General features: G+C 36.7%; 2 protein-coding genes across 5 annotated transcripts in view; both read left to right on the top strand.

The window, feature by feature from the left end:
* The window catches only part of LOC108100856 (basigin), a 32,196-nt gene extending 15,877 nt beyond the window's left edge, over positions 1–16,319 (top strand). For 3 of the 4 annotated variants that reach the window (XM_043209381.1, XM_043209380.1, XM_043209382.1), the window contains exons 3-8: positions 8,882–8,993; positions 10,542–10,702; positions 10,765–10,872; positions 10,940–11,146; positions 11,865–11,997; positions 14,695–16,319. In XM_043209381.1, the coding sequence (XP_043065316.1) occupies positions 8,882–8,993; positions 10,542–10,702; positions 10,765–10,872; positions 10,940–11,146; positions 11,865–11,997; positions 14,695–14,722 (749 nt within the window). In that variant the 3' untranslated portion in view covers positions 14,723–16,319. Of the gene's footprint in view, positions 1–8,881; positions 8,994–10,541; positions 10,703–10,764; positions 10,873–10,939; positions 11,147–11,864; positions 11,998–14,028; positions 14,048–14,694 lie in introns of those variants that run through there. The other variant, XM_017204934.2, reaches the window with a different exon arrangement.
* Positions 5,688–8,916, top strand: LOC108100855 (fork head domain-containing protein crocodile-like). The gene is made up of 2 exons (XM_017204933.2): positions 5,688–8,179; positions 8,247–8,916. Exon 1 carries the CDS (start codon positions 5,962–5,964, stop codon positions 6,886–6,888), a length of 927 nt encoding a protein of 308 aa, XP_017060422.1. The 5' UTR covers positions 5,688–5,961; the 3' UTR covers positions 6,889–8,179; positions 8,247–8,916.
* Positions 16,320–19,799: the final 3,480 nt, after the last annotated feature.

Here is a 19,799-nt window from a genome sequence, read left to right as displayed (position 1 = left end):
GTGTATCTGTGTGTCCCTGCGGACAAGTGTCTGTGTGTGTGTGTGTTGTTTGTCAAGTTTACTCGAGTTCTCTGCATTTAATTGACATTTCTCATGCAATTTACTTAATGAACTTTCCATACCTTCGCTTTGCGTTCACTGACCCAGCGAACCATCGACCGGATCGATCGGTGAATCCAGTACCTCGGTCTGGTTTAAATGCTCTCTCAATCGATCGTCAGTTCGGCAATTGAGTCAATCAGTCAGCCACTTGAAGTATTAAATGTTTTCAGAGAAATCAATTATATAATTGGGGAATAAAGCAACGCAATGGAGGCATGCGATTTTTAGGCCGAAACAATTAACGTTACAAATGATTTGGATTTTTATTTCAAACAGAGGAAAGAAGTAATTAATTCTTTTCAATTCGGAATCATTATTTAAATCATGATATTAACTAAAGCCTTCATCCCATTATTACTTAACCATTATGTTGGGTATACATTTTTGTAAAAAAGTTATTTTATTATTATTTATTCATTTTGTATATTTTGAGTTACTAAAATGAAAAGACTCATCCCCGTACTTTTAATAAGACTTTAACTCCTTCGGTCATGGATTCACAGTTTTCTTAATTGTATACAAATGAGCTTAAACTTTTTCCAACTGCAAAAGTTGTAAATCAGATTTTCATAAAGTTTCCGAATTGTTGGGTGCTCTTGCTAGTGACCCTCAAACTGCTTGAAATTAGTTTGCGCACGATGTTGCTATCCAGTGCACTTAAAACTGTGCTTTCACGTGCGCAGCGCCTGCTAAAAATAACATAAAATCACAGATACACTCAAAGCCGCACGCTCATATACATATAACAATTTTAGCTTTGGTGTTAATTAATTTTTCTTATACTCATTTTGTTTTTTTTTTTTGTGTTCGTTTAGTGTAATTCTCATGCACTTTGCGTTCGTTTTCGCGGGGTTTTGCAAATTTTATGTGTAAATTTTATTTTAATTGCTCGCGGCAAAAACACTTTTGACAACAACACAGGCAATCTAAATAGCAATATAGACACGATTGCAGCCACAATAACAAGACGATTATTTGTTTTCATGATTTTGTTTCTCTTGAAAACCGAAATGCTTAAATTAAAAATAATAATAAAAACCTAAAGCTGTCGCTTAAAAAATAAGTTCTTCAAGTCAATAAGTATTTAGACACTTTTATGCTAATGTTCAGTGAAATATGGGCTAGTATTTTATGCATTATTGTACTTTCGTTGACACATGTTCTAGAATTAGGATTTATTTCTCCCTCACTTTGACTACAAAGTAACAATAAACTTAAATGGTTCTTCTTGTCTTATTAATATTTAAGATTCTGTTTAGGAAAAGGTTGTAAAATTACTTATAATTTTCACAAAAAGCTACCAATACATGAGATACAATTCTTTAAATTTTTTCAATATCAAAAACCGTATATGTAAAAGTATATGTATTAACGCCTTTCAATTTGTACGCACATAAACACACAGACAAATGCCCCTAACAATATGTCACAAGTGTGCGGTGCAGGGGGTCGTCTGATTTGCGGGGAAGGAGGCGTTGCACAGACTACAGGCAGTCCCATAAATTTGATTAAATAAACTTTTAGTTTTGCGCTTTTTTAGACGCCTAAACTCTGGCGTTCATTTGTTTTTTTTTTTGTTCCGCTCACTTCTATTTGGCGCAGGCAGGAATGCGACAAAAACTATGCTAGATGAACAAGCAATAAACCATAAATTTCTTGTTCTCCGACAGCAACAAAAACGGCAACTAGCGGTTAAGCGTTTAGGGCTTGCCGGGCGGAGAAATGTGGTATATATAGGGTCTAAGAGAAAGGGTCGGAAAAGGAATGCTAAGGTGTGCTTATGTACACCAGGGCTGCAAGCCATTTAAAATGTTTGGTTTTACTCTGAAACTTGGCCAGAGTTTGTTTAATGTTGGGATTTTTGTTTTTTGAAGGAAATTTGCTTTTGGTTTTAGTGCTTCAGGTTTCACTGCTTGTTAGCTAAGAATCTTAATTGAAATGTAGAATACTCTTTTTGTTTTATTTTAAGAGCAAATTTAGCATAATATACTTTTGTTTTTAATCAGAATAAGCAATTTATAATGCTAACCTTGAAATAATTAAATTTTGACATGCAAGTTGCCAACGTTGCGTATGAGTTATATAAATATTAAAATATACGCCCCAAAACATCAAAAACATATGTTAACATTGAATATTGAATAAACAATACTTTGTCCTATTAGCAAAATTATAATACTGACAACGGTGCGTATGAGTAATAAGAATATTAAGCAACTAACAAGAATACGTATACGCCCTGACAACACTTGAATACGGAAAAAATTACCCTAACGGCTAAAAATCTTAAAATGACACTCATGCTTCTTAGGAATATTACATTTCATAGGAATGAGTCAATTTGTTTGTTTTTAGATTACACATACGCCGTGTGTACGTGTAACATTGCGTATACGTCTTGACTAAACTTTGTACTTTTATTTTTTGTCTATGTCTTAAACATGCTTATTATTTATTTAGGGTTCTTTTTGCTTTGAGTTTCTGTTTATGGTTCTGAACTTAAAAGCATATTAAAGTATCTTTGGCTTGAATTAAATGAAATTTTAAAAAGATGGCAGCCCTGGCACCTGTATGGTACATGCAAAATAAGTGTGTGTGCGTCAGTGTTGTAAATTTAAATTATTGTTCAGCTGTTTGCTGTCTTTTCTCTTTTTGTCTCTCTCTTTCTGCTTCTGCCGGTTGCAATATGCTTTGTTATGTTGTGTAGCCCCATCTCGTTCTCGCCTAGTAGCCGTGTAGTTACACTGTCCAAAGTGACAAAAGCATTTTCGGCGACTTTGGAGTGGGGAAAATTGGGTGGTTGGGCGGTTTGGGTGGCAGGGTGGCGTTTTAGACTTTGGCGGCAGCGCGACTCGTGCATGTAAAATGTTGGTAAAATAAATTGTTGTAGCTCTTTCCGCACTCTCTTCTCCCATTCTCTCTTTCTCTCCCGAGGCTTGTGTGTGTGTGCGGAAAAATCTACATTTTCTGCGTTTAACCCTCTGTTTGCTGAAAGGATATAATGGTTTAAATACCTAAATTTAAGTATTTTATTTAATAACATATTCACTTCATTAAAATATGAATATTTAAATTAAAAATTGAAATGAAGAGGCTTCAAATTTTTAAAGTAATAAAGTAAATAAAGTATTTACAAACGATTAGCTTTGCTATTAAAATAACTAATATACGCTCATTATATTTTGAATATTACGTAAAACCCAACAGGGAGATAAGAACACATCTAACGCAATTTAATATTGGGAGAATAGTCGTTGGTGAATGTGGGTTAATTTTGATGCGGGAGACATAACATAAGAAGGAAAATGTCAGCAGATGGCAAAAGAGACGTAAACATAATTTAACATCAGTTATGTGCAAACGTGCGAGTGTGTGCATGTGCGTTGACATGACAGCGATAAGGATAAAGATAAAGACATTGTCCAACCGCTCGCTAACTGCTTTAATCAGCTGATAAGATTGTGTGCTTATGCTTCACTCTGCTCTGCGTTGCTGCGTTCGGTTCGGTTTACTTTTTTTTTTTTTTTTTTTTTTTTTATCAAGCTCGACAGTCCGTTTTGTAATACATCCGGCAAATATACAGGCAAGTGTATCAGTAAATACACGAACTCCCCGGGCATACACAATTACACATATATTTATGGCACTGCTTGTTGGTTCGCTATCACAAGGTACTTGGCGATAACAACTCAACAAGTTATAATGGAATGCCACAAGGCCTCGCTGCTGGTCTCTGTGGGTTTTTGCAGTTAAAACTGGTCAAAATTGACGTCACAGATGCAGTTAAAACCGGTCAGCCTATTGACGTCATCGTTTTTGACTATCATTTGATTTGAACGAACCCAAAAACAAGCAAAAAATCCAATTACCAATGCCCTTAGGGCATTTTTGAGTTTTATATATATGTATGAAAATTTTTAGGCTAACAAAAAATAATTTTGTACAATTTAAGTATATGATTTCGCCATTGGTATAAATCCAAAATCATTTACGGAAAACTTGCAAATAAAATTGAGTTGCAAGGAATATTTATTTATTTGCACTAAGAAAATATAACACAAAACATTATTCAAGTCAAAACATCCGTTACGCCAAGAAAAACTTTAAAAATAAACATTTTGGGTTTCAGAATATGGTGAAAAAATGAATTTGATTTGATTTATTTGCATATTTAAGTGTCAACGTCATCTTTCGACCTAAAGTTAATGACTCAGTTATTTCGTCATTTCCAACCTGTTTATTTATGCCAACCAATATACAAAAAATCTTTAACTCATGATGACGTAACGTTATTTGAATATTTTGTTAAGTCATTCAAAAGGTTATAAGCAATTAAAACGACCTAGATAATGGCCAACCAATATCATTGTCTATTATCAGGGTATTCAATTGATAAGATCGCTTTTATATCTCCAATTGAAAACTGTAATTTTAATTACCTTTATGCCGACAGCAGGAATTTTTGTTGGACTTATTTCACCAACTTGGTTAATTGGTGGGCGATATTGGGCAACATCGATTTATTACTGATATATGTTAAAAAAACAACCAGAATACTATACCCATCACCTTAGCCTTAGCCACCTCTGTATAATAATTACCCTCTGATACTTACTTTTCCTTGCATCGTTTAAGTTACGATAATTCACTCAGTGAAGTGAGAAAAACCCATTTGTATCGATACATAAGTTAATGTTAATTTCCAGCATTACGTAAATACATTTTCGGTTTGTGTTAGTTTATTTTTCATGCGTTGTGTTTTTTGCGTTCTGTGTGTAAATGTGTTTTATTAGCCTCCTCCTCCAACCCCAAAAAGAAACTGGCCACATAAGCATTTCGACTAGATAAATTCAAACATTGATATATATGTTTGCAACTTGGCGCTGAAATCAAATAATCGATCGCAACTTGTTCAACAAATACCATAAACGGGAAAAACACACATAATATAAGTCATTATATAATTAGGAAGTATTGATGATCGTTTATTTGTTTCTCCTTTTTTGCGTTAGTTTTTAGTTAGGTATTATGATTTGGAATCATGGTCAACAGAATTTGATCATACTATAATAAATTATAAATGAATTATTGGGATAGTAATTTTCGTGTAGCTTAAGTCAAGTTTTGTTTATCAATTTTTAAATTCATTTGATTTTATCAGCTATTTTTTCTTGATTCGAAGGAAAATTGTTAAAAATCATTAGTCCTGAAAAACTTATGCAAGTATGCTGTTAAAAGAAATAGAAAGGACAATCGGAACCAAACAAAAAACCGTAGCATACTTTTTAGTGCCTTGAATCATCAGGGCTTTCTGAAAATCCCTCCTTTCCATTTTGTTGACCAGCACTTTGCCTAGTCTAGTTGTAAGTTCACTGAGTGACCCTTGAACCCAATACAAACGTTCGCTTTTCGTTGTGGGAGAGCAGCCAACGACCTGAGCAAGGAGTCCACAGTGTTATCGGTGCCGCCGGTCATCTACTATGGCGACGAAACTGTAAACCTGGGCTCCTCCTTCTCGATCACCTGCATTATTTCGATCGCCGAGCAGATCCACTGGCTCAAAAACGGGGAGCCGATAACACGGCACAATCTGCGGCACGGGCGCGATGATCATGCCTACGTTTTGGAGGAGAGTGCATTCGAGGGTGAGTATGGTGTGGCTGGGGCACTGAATCCTGAGCTGATTGAGATGATGATTGCAACTCCACCACTCATCCGGTCATCTGTTGCGTTCTGGTTCTGGTTCTGGTTTCCGCTAAAGGTGAGAAGCACACGATCGAGGCGCACCTGAAGGTGCGGCACGCCCTCAAGGTGCACGAGGGTCGCTACCAGTGCACCCATCGCTACAGCAGCTACCACATGCTGCACGTGCGCGATCCCAAGGGAGCGGCGGGAGGAGGAGGGGGAGCGGGAGCGGGCGAACCCACCGAGTCCGGCTACCAGACCATCGACGAGCTGACGTCCAATTCGGCGGGTGACTTCTTCACACGCAAGTGGCAGGAGCAGCAGCAGTTGCCCCACCAGTCGCACAAGCAGCACAAGTCGCATTTGGGCTATGGCAACGCCACTCTATCCGGATCCCAGCCCTGGCATCCATCGGCGGGAGGAGGTGGTGGTGGTGGTGGGATCCATCACATTTACTCGGCCACGCCGCCGGACTTTCCACCGCCGCGCCTCAATCTGCTCGAGCACACGGTGGCGCCACCGGAGCCACCCACTATACTGTACAATCAGACGAATCCCACTGCCAGCGCCACTGCCACGGAGGCCAGTCTGCTCCTAACGACGGCGCACCACCACGCCCACCACCAGCAGCAGTTGCAACAGCAGGCGCAGCATACGCTGAACGCCTTCCAGCTGCCAATGCCGCCGCGACCACATAATCCTGGCCAGAACGAGCGATACCAGACGTATGCGCCGCACTTTGTCCCTCCGGTGGTGGGAACTGTATCGGGACATGTCCAGGGATCGGGAACGGGATATGGATCTGGATACGGTTCTTCAGCATCATCTGGATCTGGATCGGGAGAGCAAACCACCATTGCAGCAGCCACCAGCACAAAGGCCATGATGGGTGGAGGCGGCGGTGGTTTTGCGGGTGCCAATGCCCCAATGTTGGGTGCTGGTGGCCACATGCTGATGGGTGGCCAGGTGCACCAGGTGCATCTGCAGCACCAGACGCTCTTGCCCGTCAAGATGGGTGAGCCACATACACACACACACCCACAGACACGAAAACACACACACGCAAAACACACACGAAACACCCACAAAACATGTTATTAAAGTTCTACTTGTAAAATGCCCACTTTGTTGTTGTTCGTTTTTGGCTTTTATCTCGCTCGCGCCGATTGAAACTGCCATTGTAATTGTTATCGTATCAAAAACTTTAGCCCTGCTCCCATTTTCAAAAGTTATAAAGATTTTTAAGATATGCAGTTTTTATAGATGTTTTGGTAAATAAGGTTATCTGAATACAAGGCTTAAATTTTTCAATCTCACACTTAATCTTCAATCTGTTACTTGTTGAGCATTTTAAACAAAATTCATAATATATTCATATAATAATTTAATCCTAATTTAATGCTAATTTTTAGAAACTGATTTATAGGTAATAACTCCCCATAAAGGCGTCTTAAAGTAGGCTACAAAATAATTGATCTAAACTATCTAGCGATTTAAAAACGCCAAAATCTTTTAATTTGTTGTTTTGAAAATGGGAACAAGGTCGAGTGTCATCGCTGCAATTGTTCGCCCACCCAACCCAAACCAACCCCACCCACTCGCTCTGTCTCTTTCGAACTGCATCTGATCTCAGCTCTGGCACCACACCCCTTCCCCCTCGCTCTCGCGCTCTCCTTCATCAGTACTTTTAGCTTGCTCTCGCAGTCTTTTTCCATTTGCATCAACCTCGCTAGTCTAATTTTGGTGTTGTTGGTTTTTAATTAAACGTTAATCGCTCGCCTAGCCAATTCGCCCTCTCGCTCGCAACCTTTCAGTGTGATTTTGGCTCGCTCTCGCTCTCGCCCATACACACACTGGCCACACACCCACACATACACATATGGTCACACCTTTAAGTTTAGCTTGAGTTGTTTGCTTAAACTTTTTCATCATTGCCGCTGCTCTTTCTTTGTCTTTGTGCTTTACATTCTCTTGATTTCATTTGTTGCCTTGTCCAGTTATCTCTGTCCTTTGTTTTTCTTTGGCTTTCTTTAACTTTCCTTGCCTCTTTCTTCTTCTATCCCCCTTTGTTTTCTGTTTTCCTTGGTTATTCCTAACTTACGCTTTAGTTGTTTACTCTGATTGTTGAACACACAACTGGCAGGTGCATCGATTTCGATTTCTATTTCAATTCCGATTCCGATTCGAATTTGATTGGCAGCCAGTTTTGCGATGACGCATAAGTTTACAATTGGCAGCGTTTTGGCTTACGAGCTGATTATAATCAATCAGACTGCCCGATAAGGCGGAAAAAACAACACGTGACGAGTCGCTGATTCTCTTTCTCTCGCTTTCTTGCTTGCGCTTCTTGTCTATCGAGCCAGTCGATAAACCGAGAATCGATCTAAATGTTGTATGTATCGCATTGTGTATATCGATTAACATTAATTTACCTACTTTTGCTCTATTTTACATTCCAGCTAACTTAACCGATAAATTAATCAACTATACATACCAAAAACTAATCAAACATAAACGTAAATAATCAAAGTAATCTCAAATTCATACGCAGCGTAAAATGAAGTTTATTTGATTTCAGTCCAAGTTTCGAAATAGTACGATAATGTGTTTTATACCAAATAGGATCAATAAAATTCGATTGACCAAATTGTATGCCCTTTTGTTTTTTTATACGTATTCTTTAGTTATAGTTTTAGTTTTACGAATATACTTATTATTATTATTTCGCTCCACCTTTTATTTGGTATTAGCGATTTGTGTGTTGCTAAATCATCATTACTCTCCTAAGCAATTTAGTCAGTATCCAAAACTGATACTCAAGCTCTCATTTCTCAGTCAAAAAACAAAAAAAAAAAAAAAAAATCTGAAACCAAAAATCTCTCCAAAAAAGCTCCACCAAACCCCTCATACTTTTAAGCTCGTTCTCAATTTATTCCTATAAGCAAATATATTTATATTTATATACAAGTTATTAGATTAAACTTTGTTTAAGCAGTTCTTTATGTAAACGTTTTCTCGTATCCCAATATTAGAACGCCATACCATGCTGACCAAGACTCGACTAATCTTTTGCATCTATCTATACAATCTTCAGATAAGCTGGTGCCAAACTATGATAATATCGAGCATCAAATGAAATTTTACGACATCAGACACCCGCTGGTTCTCAGCTGCAACGTGAAAGACACGCCGGGCGTGCTTATATGGTAAGTCATTCCGTAAACCCAATCCCCCATCCCCCCACCAACCACTCCTCTCAGAGGTCCCAAAATATCCGGGGGATGTTGCGAGGCAGGATGGGTCTGTGTTTCTGTCTGTGTCCCACATAGTTAGTAGTTATAAGAGCAATCATTTTAATACGGCCCAGCTAAGCACTTTTGCTTAATTATGTTGGCCTGACTGCCTAACTGACTGCCTGACTGACGTAATTTTCTAACCGGAGCAAGAACGAAGCGTGAAACACCTTGCTGCTAATATTAGGAAGAAATTTCTAAAGGTATTAAGATACATAAAGATAATTATATATTTTATGGATTTAAAAAAATTATTTTCGAGATATGTATTCTGAACTTTTATATACAACATGTTTTAAAAATTTGCACTGTTTTTAAAGTAATTTTGTCACGTGCTATTAATAAAATAAAAATATAAAATCTTAAAACCAAACTGAAAAATTCAAACATTACCTTAACTTATCAAAAATGCTTTGAAATGTAAATAGCCAAATAATAGTTCTCTTAAAGTCCTCTGATTTATTTCTTAAGCACTTCGAATAAACCACAAAAATTCTGTGGCTTAGGAACTTTGAAAAGTCCGCCCTAATGGATGCACAATGGTTTCTCCAGTTTCTCAGTTTTTTGTTGAGAAACTTGCGTCGAATCATTAGCATACCCTTTGCGAGGGTACAACAAGGTGCCATTTGTGCGAATGGGTACAGTTGAGTGGGGTCTGATGGGTGATGGGTGATGGCTGGGTGGCACTTCTGCTATGGGCGGCGGTTACTGAAAAGTGCCTTCCTGTCTGGGACACCGGTTAGTGTTGGTAGCCAGCCGGAGCTCCGAGCTCGGAGCCCTCAGCTCTGAGCTGTGAGCTGTGAGCTCTGGTGGCATGGTCTGGTAATGGTAATGACACTTTTGTTCATTCCGGGACCTGTCCGGCTCCCTGGTTCTCATACTCATACCCCAACCCATACCCATACCCATACTCATTCTCAGTTTCGTTCTTGTTTTCGTTCTTGTTCTTGTTCTGGGGCCAGGGCCAAACTTTGCGTGTGCCTCGCCGTGGAATTAGTCTTTGAATAATTGGCAAAAGGCATAGGGAACGGCGGAAGGCCAGAAAGTTCGCTTCTCGAGTAGGTGCAGCCCGGCTATTCGGCGATAACTGTAGAATTCATTTAGATAAATGGATTTTTCTACTAGATATATACGGTAGTAACTACAGAGACAACAATTTGGATATCAAATACTACTTTAATATGGGAAAATATATATAAAATACAAATGAATAGTGGTGTATATTTAAAGCTATCCAATTGTAGCCAATTTTTATTGTAATGATCATTTAATTATATATTAAACTGTTGTGTATGGCTTTAACATATAGGATAAATCTGATACTATCTGATGTGACTTTGCAACAAGAGCATTTTGATCATCTTTTTAAGCCTACTAGCTTGTCACAGATTAAAGGGCAGAGACCAACACTATTTATAACCATCTATTACCAAACTAATACCCTGTCTATTCCTATTCTAGGAAAAAGAACAACACCGATGTGACGCAGGTGCCTTCGCTGAAAGGTCGCTTTAAGCTAATCGAAGCCGAGAACAAGTTCATCATCGACAAGACGGACGCATCCGACGATGGTCTTTACAGTTGCTCGATCAACGAAGAGTCCCGGAATATCACAGTGATTGGTGAGTGCTCAATCGCAATATATAACTAATAAATAAATAACTAATAATGCTTTCCACGGCAGCCCGCGTTATTGTAAGAGTGCCTTCAAATACAGCCGTTGTGGAGGGTGAGAAGATGTCGGTGACCTGCAGCGTTGTTGGTACCGATCCCCAGTTGTCATGGACCTTTGGTGAGTCCATCTTTAAATGATCTCCCATTACTGGACTCGATTTAATTCTGCTTTATTTGGTTTGCAGGCAATGTAACGCTGACAAACTCCACAGATCGTTACATCCTCAAGGCGGACGAGGACAATGTCCCCAACGCCATTCTGACATTGGACAATGTGACATTGGACGACAGAGGCGACTACAAATGCATTGGACGCAATGCGGCCAATGACTACGGTGTGAATGGCACCAACACCGCCCCTGCCATCGACGTCACAACTGTGCGTGTTAAGGGTAAGTTTCCTCCGGATGGGAGTGCCCACTAAGCGAACTCCGGCTAATGTCCACCGAAAAACCCAGGTCGCTATATTCCTCTGTTCCTCGTCCAGATCTGTTGCCCATTAACCTTCAGGCTAATGTTTGCCTTTGCATATAAAATGTAACGAAATATAGTCCGGTCTGTTGGCTATCTTTATGGTGGCGCATGTTAGTTCATCAGATTTTTTCTTCTTTATGGTACATTTTTGTTAAAAAAAAAAAAAAAGGAATTATGAAAATTATTTTTTTGTTATTACATAATGGGTTTGGAGTGCTCAAAGTGCATTAAAAAGTATCTTATCATAATTAATAGTTGTTAATCGTGGATTTCGAAATTCTAAGAAGTGGATATTGTTTTTTACATGCTAAAAAAATAGGATGAAATCTTGTTATATTGGGCATTAATATTTAATTAATTTAAAAGCATATTACTAAGTTCAAAGGAGTAACTAGCAGATTTAACAACCTTTCGTGTTCAAGGGTAGTTGAGAATATGTTACCTTTTCCCAGGAAAAGTAAGTTTTTCTTTCGCCTTTTAAACGGAACTTAAAACACTAAGCAAACATGATTATAAATGAGTAACCTGAATCCAACTTTTTGGCAATGTAAGCAAAGTAAAACTATAATGTATGCGACCTTGGTTAATCGGTAATTAAAACTGAGTAGTTGTTTAATAATCCCTTGTGCTTTGCAGGCAAATTTGCCGCCTTGTGGCCTTTCCTGGGCATCTGTGCTGAGGTGCTGATTCTGTGCATCATCATTCTCATCTACGAGAAGCGACGCAACAAGAGCGAACTGGAGGAGAGTGATACTGATCCCCAAGAACAGTAAGTGTGCCAACTCTCCAACCCACACACCAACCAATCAACCAACAAACCAACCAACAACCTACCAACCAATCAACACCACAAAAAAACAAAAACAAAAACCAACAACATAAACTGTCAACACCAAATATTATTAAACATCCGCAAACCAACCAACAAACAAAACAAAACAAACAAACAAAAACAACATACGAAACGCAGCAGAAGAGGAAAAAAAAAGTTGAAATTTTAGTTTTATACTGCAAATTAAAGACGTTGAAGCTGCAGGCGAAATGCGAATGCAGACCAGACACCAAACAACACATAACCATACGGAACCGGATACAGATACTACGGATACGGAGAAGCAACGTACTTACGGACGGACAGACAAACGGACGGAGGAGCAGCAGCTACAACAATTAGTGAAATTTTCTTAGTTAACAATTTCTAATAGTTACCACAATGGGAAAAACAAAACGGAAAATGAATGAATTTTTGTGTTTGACGCAAACGGATACGCGATTAAATGAAAAGTTAAAGGTTAAGAAATTATATAGTTTTTTGCAAATTTTGTATTATAAAAAAAAAAAAAACAACCTATTCTATTGTGCCTGGAGCGTCGCAAAGAAATTAATAAAATAAAATAATAAACTTAACGAGACCCAGAGAAGTGAAAAAGATAATCCCTTAGGTTTCTACTCAATTCGATGTGTGCTAAACGAAAGCAAATCTATTCCTGATCCGAATATTTGTTTCGCCTGACAAACACAAAACGGAAACGGAAACACAAAACGAACGCACACAGCCACAACTCACTCACACACCAACACAATCGAGAGTTAAACAAAATATGTAGTTCTCTAGATATAAATATTATAAATTTAATTCATCGTAAATATGCCTTATATATTTTTTGCTTCATTCAAAACGAAAATTCATTTTTTCGCTGTGCTTGTTTCTGTTGCTTAAAAAACAAAAAACTACAAACAAAACTTAAAGAAAAACAACTACACATAAACGAAACTTTTCTTTTTATGTCAAAGTCCAGTCCATAATATTATTATAATTATTATCATGTAAAGGAATACGACAAGAAAACGTTATCAACTTTGTTTTTAAGTACTTATTGTTTAATTATATACATTTAAAATAAAAACCACATTTAAAAAAACAAAAACATAAAAAAAACACCGTAAGCGAAGCAAACGTTTTCATTTGCTTTGGAGGAATACAAAAACAGAATTAATCGTTACTTATGTATATTATAAATCACTATTAAGCTTATTAATTTCTTGGCAGTGAATAAAACATACACGCGAAGCACACAGAAATCGTAGCTCAACACTTTTGCATTGATTTGGAATTATAATTAGAATTATTTGTATATTGTACACAAAAGAGTATTTTCCCCGCCCCCCGCAGCCCCGCCCCTCTAGTTTGCGCACTTTATGTTTTTTGTCGCCTCTGTTGATTTTTGCTGTGTATAAACTTGAAAACTTGAATGATTTCGATTCGATTCTTTGTATCTAGTATCTAAACACTTGTGCTATTCTTTACCGATTACAACTATCCATTATGATTTTGTGCGTTTTGAGATTGATTTCTACCGAAATATAAAACAAACAACAACAACAAAAAATACAATTGTAAATTAAACAAATAAATAAAAAAGAAAAATATTTAAAAAAATAAACAAAAAAAGAACAAAACCAACCGATTTGCATTTTTATTGTTTTCTCTGTCTTTTATGTACTTTCGTCCTGTGAACACTTTTATTGTTTCCTTAGATCCTGTTTTCTGCTTGCCTGCGCCTGCCTGAAATCGGGGATATATATTTTATATCCCCAATTGAAAGTTCGTTTTAATTCATTTCGTTTTCGTTGCCGATTGAATTTTCATTTGCTGTGCTAGACGATTTCTGGTATCTTTGAGTGATTTGTCGTCGCCGATAATCATGGAAAGCTAATCAAATGTATCTTCCATTCTTTTCTTATTTTCCCATAACTATCCATATGAATTGTCGAATAAATCAACATTTCCTTTGAGTAGTTGATCAAGTTCGCTCTCTAGTTAAAACTAAAATTGAATGAGAAATCCTTAAACAAAAAAAAAAACAGAAAATGTGTGGGAGAACCTGCCGCTTGATTCGGTCGATTGATTGGCTGACTGTTTTCTGCAATCATCATCAAAAATAAAACCAAAAAATACCACCACCAAAAACGAAAACTAACCCAAAAAAACCTCGCCCTCGATCAATTCTCCATGAACCCGCCTGCCTTGACTAACCAAAATCTGATCCAAAATGTGCCCAGCGTCAACTAACATCTACAACTACAACAACTCCAAAAAAAAAAAAACAACTACAATCACTGCAATAATTTACCAAAAATAGTTACGATAACTACTAACAATCTGAACAGCAATAGCAACATCTACGGCATCTGCAACAGCAACAGCAACCAAAAGTAGCCTAATTTATCTACTAACAAACCATTTTGTATTATTTATTTGTTTTTTTTGTATTGAAGCATAGCCATAGTTAATTAATTGTCGCTCTCCCTATCAATTATTGTCTATCTCTGGCCTGATTTATTTTCGAATTCTTCGATAGAACAACCCCCATCCAATCTCCAATCACAACAAACATGAGCAACCATAACCCAAGACCACCAAAAACTAATTCAAGTGATTTTTGCAATTTACTCTTTATTGCAGGAAAAAGAAAAGGAGAAATTATGATTAAAATTCCTAACAAAAAGAAAGAACACACCGTATAAAGAATAATAGATAAAATCATTAAAATATGAGCAAAAACAAGTAACAGAAAGTAAAATGCATTAAAACATTACATAAACTACATAAAACTAGCAAAATCGAGAAAGGTAATGAAGCCGATAAAGTCACAAGAGAAAAGTTGTGTATCCACACCCCTCTCCCATTTTCCATCCCCCCTCTCCCCCTCCCCCTACCACCCAGCAAAACTGAGAACTTTGTTTAGCGAAATTGTATTTTATTAAAGAAAACAAAAAACGTAAAAGAAAAGCAAAAAATTAATATTAAACAAGAGGAAACCGAAGTAAATCTAAAATAACATTAAAATGGAAAGTGATAGCAGTTAAACGAACACTAATAAGAGAATATGGATTAACGATGGCAGAATAAAGGAACTTTAGCAATTAACCATAAAGTGAAGCGTTAACTCGAAAGCAAAATGAAAAATGTCGCACATGCCACTCCCTCTCCCACGCACCCTCCACCTGAACAACAACAACAACAAACAAAATAATATTGTACATAACCTAAAAAGTTGAGGATAATTCTGAAGAAGGGCTTTCTTCTGTCTCTGCCTGATCCACTGCACGAGTAGGGCAGCCAAGGCTCTGTCTCTCTCACTCCTATCGAAGAGGACTCTTTATACAACTATGATTTCTTAGGTAGCGATATTTTGAGGTTAGTTTTTAGTTCGAGTCGGATATCTATGAAAAAAAGAAAGCAGAAGAAGAAGCGATGCGGCAACAACAGCAACCACAATTGTGAGGAAGAGAAAGATGGAGAAGGAGAAGGAGTACATGATCGAAAACGATGACACGGGAAAGCGATTGCAAAACGATGTTGAAAGAACTTGGTTAATTAAACTTAGTTAATATACGGTGTATTGAAAAACTGAAGATGAACTTTTTAAACGATTAAGTAGCGCGTTATGAGTATATTTTTAAAGGATTAATACCACAACTAGTAGCTGATGGCGAGGGACGAAGCGTTGGAAGCGAGGACATTGTATATTGCATAATTTTAGGAGGAAAGGATGGAAGTAAATCAGATGCGTACTGCCAAAACTTGTAAAGTTCAGTACTATTTGCTTAGCCTCATTTTTGGTAAACAAAACTAAAAAACCAAAATCAAAACACACTAAGAACTTAACAAAAAAAAAAAAAATAAATGAAATCATAAGCTCTGTTAATTCATTTCTGTTGTTGTTAATTTCGGTTGTTTATGTATAATGTATGTGTATAAAAATCGAAGTGCGAAAGAACTAAGAACTAAAGCGGTCTTCAATTCACATCTTAACTCGTAATCATAAAGAAATCGTATATAGATATATATATGTATAAATTTGTATGACTTTAATTTCGGTTGATGTTTTCATTTACGTGGACTTTTCGTTGTTGATTTTTTCGCCGCCACCAAAGCTTTAAATATTTACATAGTAAACTGTGTTCTCAGCAAAACGATGAAGTTATTAAAATAAAATTATGTTAAATAAAAACAAGACGAGACGATTTGTATAGTAAACTAAATGAGCATAATAAACAGAACCCTTGATAAAAACCAACAAAGAAACGTTCTTGTTATATATATAAATAAAAAATATATATAAATATATATATATATATATATATATATAATTGCTATATATATAGATCACGTGTGTGTGTGTGCATGTTCGATTACATAGTTATATACATATGCGAAGAAATACAAAAATAGAGGAAGAAGGAAGAGGTAAATAATAGCCTAGAGAGGAGACTTTTTGGAAACCGTCGATAAATTCTCGTGCATAAGTTTTTTATTCATGTACAATTGTTGTACAGTTTTTGTGGCTTATTTGTGTATAACAACTATTAATGACAACAACTACTACTTATATTACAATTGATCTATTATGCATAACTGTACATTATACTATCCCATTTCATTGTGTCTTTAAATGCGTTAAACATATGTGTATTTTATTTTCTGGGCTTGGTTCCAACCAACCGAATCCCCATCGAACTTTCTCTCTTTCGACCAAAACCCCCTAGAAAAAAGACATCCTTGAACCTCTTTGAACTGAAATAAGTAAACCCAACAAGAAGAAAACGAAAAAGAAGAACAACAACAGCTACGATACCTATTTACTGCTATATTGTATGACGTAATGTTACCCACAACATGAACAACTAAACCATACACACGTAACTAACTTTAAAGCAAAACCAAACCAAAACCAAATCCAAAACCAAACCAAAAAAATCAACTTCGGAACACTCGTCAACTATGCTATATATACAAACATACTAACGAAAAGGATGCAACAAACGGAAACTATACATACTTATATAATATACACTTATATACAAACAACCACATACGCAGTATTGTATGTCTTTTTGTACAGAAAACAAACGACAAACTAAGCCTGACAAACAAACAAATTGTGTATCCTAACTACAAATCCTCAGATAGAACATATGACTCCTTCGCAGCACTCCCATTTCTATTTTCACGACTCTCACTCTCCTTCATTATTATTAATCATCGATCATCGATCATTGATCACCGATCACCGATCACCGATCCATGTTTACCCATCAAATTGTTGCTAACTATCGAAGAATATAATCAACAAATGCAGAATTTCTTGGCACACACTTTTGACTCTCACGCGTTAGTCGCTTCATGAGTAGAGCAGCTAAATGTGAACATCAGACGAAGCTCTAGTTAAGTTACAAGAAGAAACCTTATATATATTATATATATAACATATACATAAATAATATTAATAATTACACGTACTTTTAATTAGACGCATAAGCCAAATGTTGCGGGGAAAATCACAAGCCGAAACGAAAGCTAAGACTAAAACTTAGGCCAGAAAGCGGTTCACATCGGTTTTCCCAAAAAAAAAAAAAAAACAAAAATAAAATAGGGCAACCAAATTAGTTAAAGCTAAAATTGACAAGTTAGGTTCAAAATTCAGGAAGGTCCTTGGTTTTTTTCTTTAATTTTTTTTTATTACGGGGTCAATATACGAGCTTTGAAGCTTTGCGAATTAAATCACAACTGTCTCTCTTCGACTTCCCATACAGTGCGTTTCGGGGCTGTAAAACTCAAGTTGGTCAAAAGAAATGCCACCAAAGATAAAGACTTCATGGAACAAATTGTTTCCAGTCACTTGTTAACAACATTTAAACAAATTTGCAGAACCAAGACACATTGTGTGCGAAATCAGAGCCAAATTTATGTTTATTCAAAACAATTCTTTTTGGCGGATTCACTGGCAAGTCACACATTTTGTATGAATTCCAGCTCTAAGAAGCTAACTTCCGATAAAGAAGGAAATGAGAATATGGAGGAGGAGCCTTTAGCCGGCCAGGCTGAGAATCCTGCGAACCGAACCCGTAAAAAACCGAACTTTGTTTTCCGCAGGCGCCCAGAGTAGTGTAAAAAAATTAACGTGGAGAAATCTGTAGGAGACACTGTAGGAAAACAAATAATTGCCTTAGGGTTTCAGTAGAAATAAAACCAAACATTAAGAAATAATTTATCTTTTAAATCATTTCCCTTATCGGCGTCTTTGAGCAAAACGTGTGACTTGGCCTTAAAATGGGGTGTGACATCAGCACTCTGTAAACCAGTTAGAACTACGGGTAAACACGGTTCGCCGTAAAAACCAGAAGCCGAAAGCAGTAAAATATTCCGTAATCCAAGCTAGTAACCGAATGTCACACAAAACACACACACACACACACACACACACATGGGCCGGCGAAAGCAAATGGAATCCTTCCGGGATGAGAGCTAGATATACAGGACACACATAGGATAGCTAACCGCATAAGCCTTTTTGGGGAGTCTGAGATGAAATCAATTAAGTGCCAGCCCCCGAATCTCCCCTCCTCAAACTTCGTCGCATGATAACCGAATAGAACTCGGATAACGGGAGATACCAGATCCCCACGGAAGGATTCCAATTGGTTCCGATGGACCCGTGCGAAATGTCTTCAACTAGAGCGAACACAAAACTGTTTCAGAATACTAATCGATAAAACTATGATTTTTAGCAATTTATATAAATTACATATATACATACATATACATAGATAATGAATTACGGAAACCGAAGCTAAAACTAGACCTAAACCTAAATCTAGACCGAAGAGAAATCACAAACAAGTCAACAGGGCACAGCGCTTCTTAACTATATTTATTTCGACAAGCAGAACTTTTTCTAAACCTAAACCAAACCAAGAAAATGTAAAACCAACGCTAATCTTAAAACTATAACTAACTTTTTAAACTAATATTGAAATTGAACCCAACAAAGTGTTCATTAAACTAAAACCAAAGGATTACATATATGTACGAGCATGTATACATATGTACTTAACGTTATACATTAAAGAAACACAACATTTTGTATGGCTATGGCAAAAACAAATCCAAGAAAAAACCCAAAAAGCAAAAAAAAAAAAAATAAAACAAAAACAGAAAAAGAAAACAAAAGCAGAAGATGGTGAAAAAGAACCCAACAATTTAGCTAAGTAATTTAATGTAAAGAGTTTATCGAATAAATTGAGAAACAAACCAAAAAGAAAACTTTAATGAAACTTTCATCAGATTTCTAACGAACTTTACGAATTTCCAATAAGAAGAAGAAAACTGCGCTCTTTACGCCTATCTACCGAACATCTCTTTACATAGACATTATATGATATAAATATAATTATAATGGAGGAGCAGGTTGAGGGTAACCGAAACCGAGGCCGAACTTACTTACATAAGCATACACTTGTTTTTAGCACTAAATGAAATCTCTTGCGTTACTTTTGTTTAACAAATACTAATTAAACCAAAAATAAATTAATATACATACAAAACATACTATAAACATACATACTATATATACATACATTACATATATATATAAATAGAGTTTTTTAGATCGAAACCCCGATGAAGAAAACCCAAATCCGAATCCAAAACCCCGAAAAAAACCGGAATCTAAACACGCAAGTCTCGTCTCATCTCACGGATGTGCTACACTAAATTAGTAACTA

The sequence above is a fragment of the Drosophila ficusphila genome, unplaced genomic scaffold, assembly GCF_018152265.1.
Source record: "Drosophila ficusphila isolate 14025-0441.05 unplaced genomic scaffold, ASM1815226v1 contig_855, whole genome shotgun sequence".
Classification (NCBI taxonomy): Eukaryota; Metazoa; Arthropoda; class Insecta; order Diptera; family Drosophilidae; genus Drosophila; species Drosophila ficusphila.
Note: the sequence above shows the minus strand (reverse complement) of the source record. Positions and strands in the feature narration are given on the sequence as shown.

Bases quoted from the DNA above. Each gene is read 5' to 3' on its own strand.
- LOC108100855 (XM_017204933.2), top strand. From the start codon at position 5,962: ATGCTGCACGTGCGCGATCCCAAGGGAGCGGCGGGAGGAGGAGGGGGA.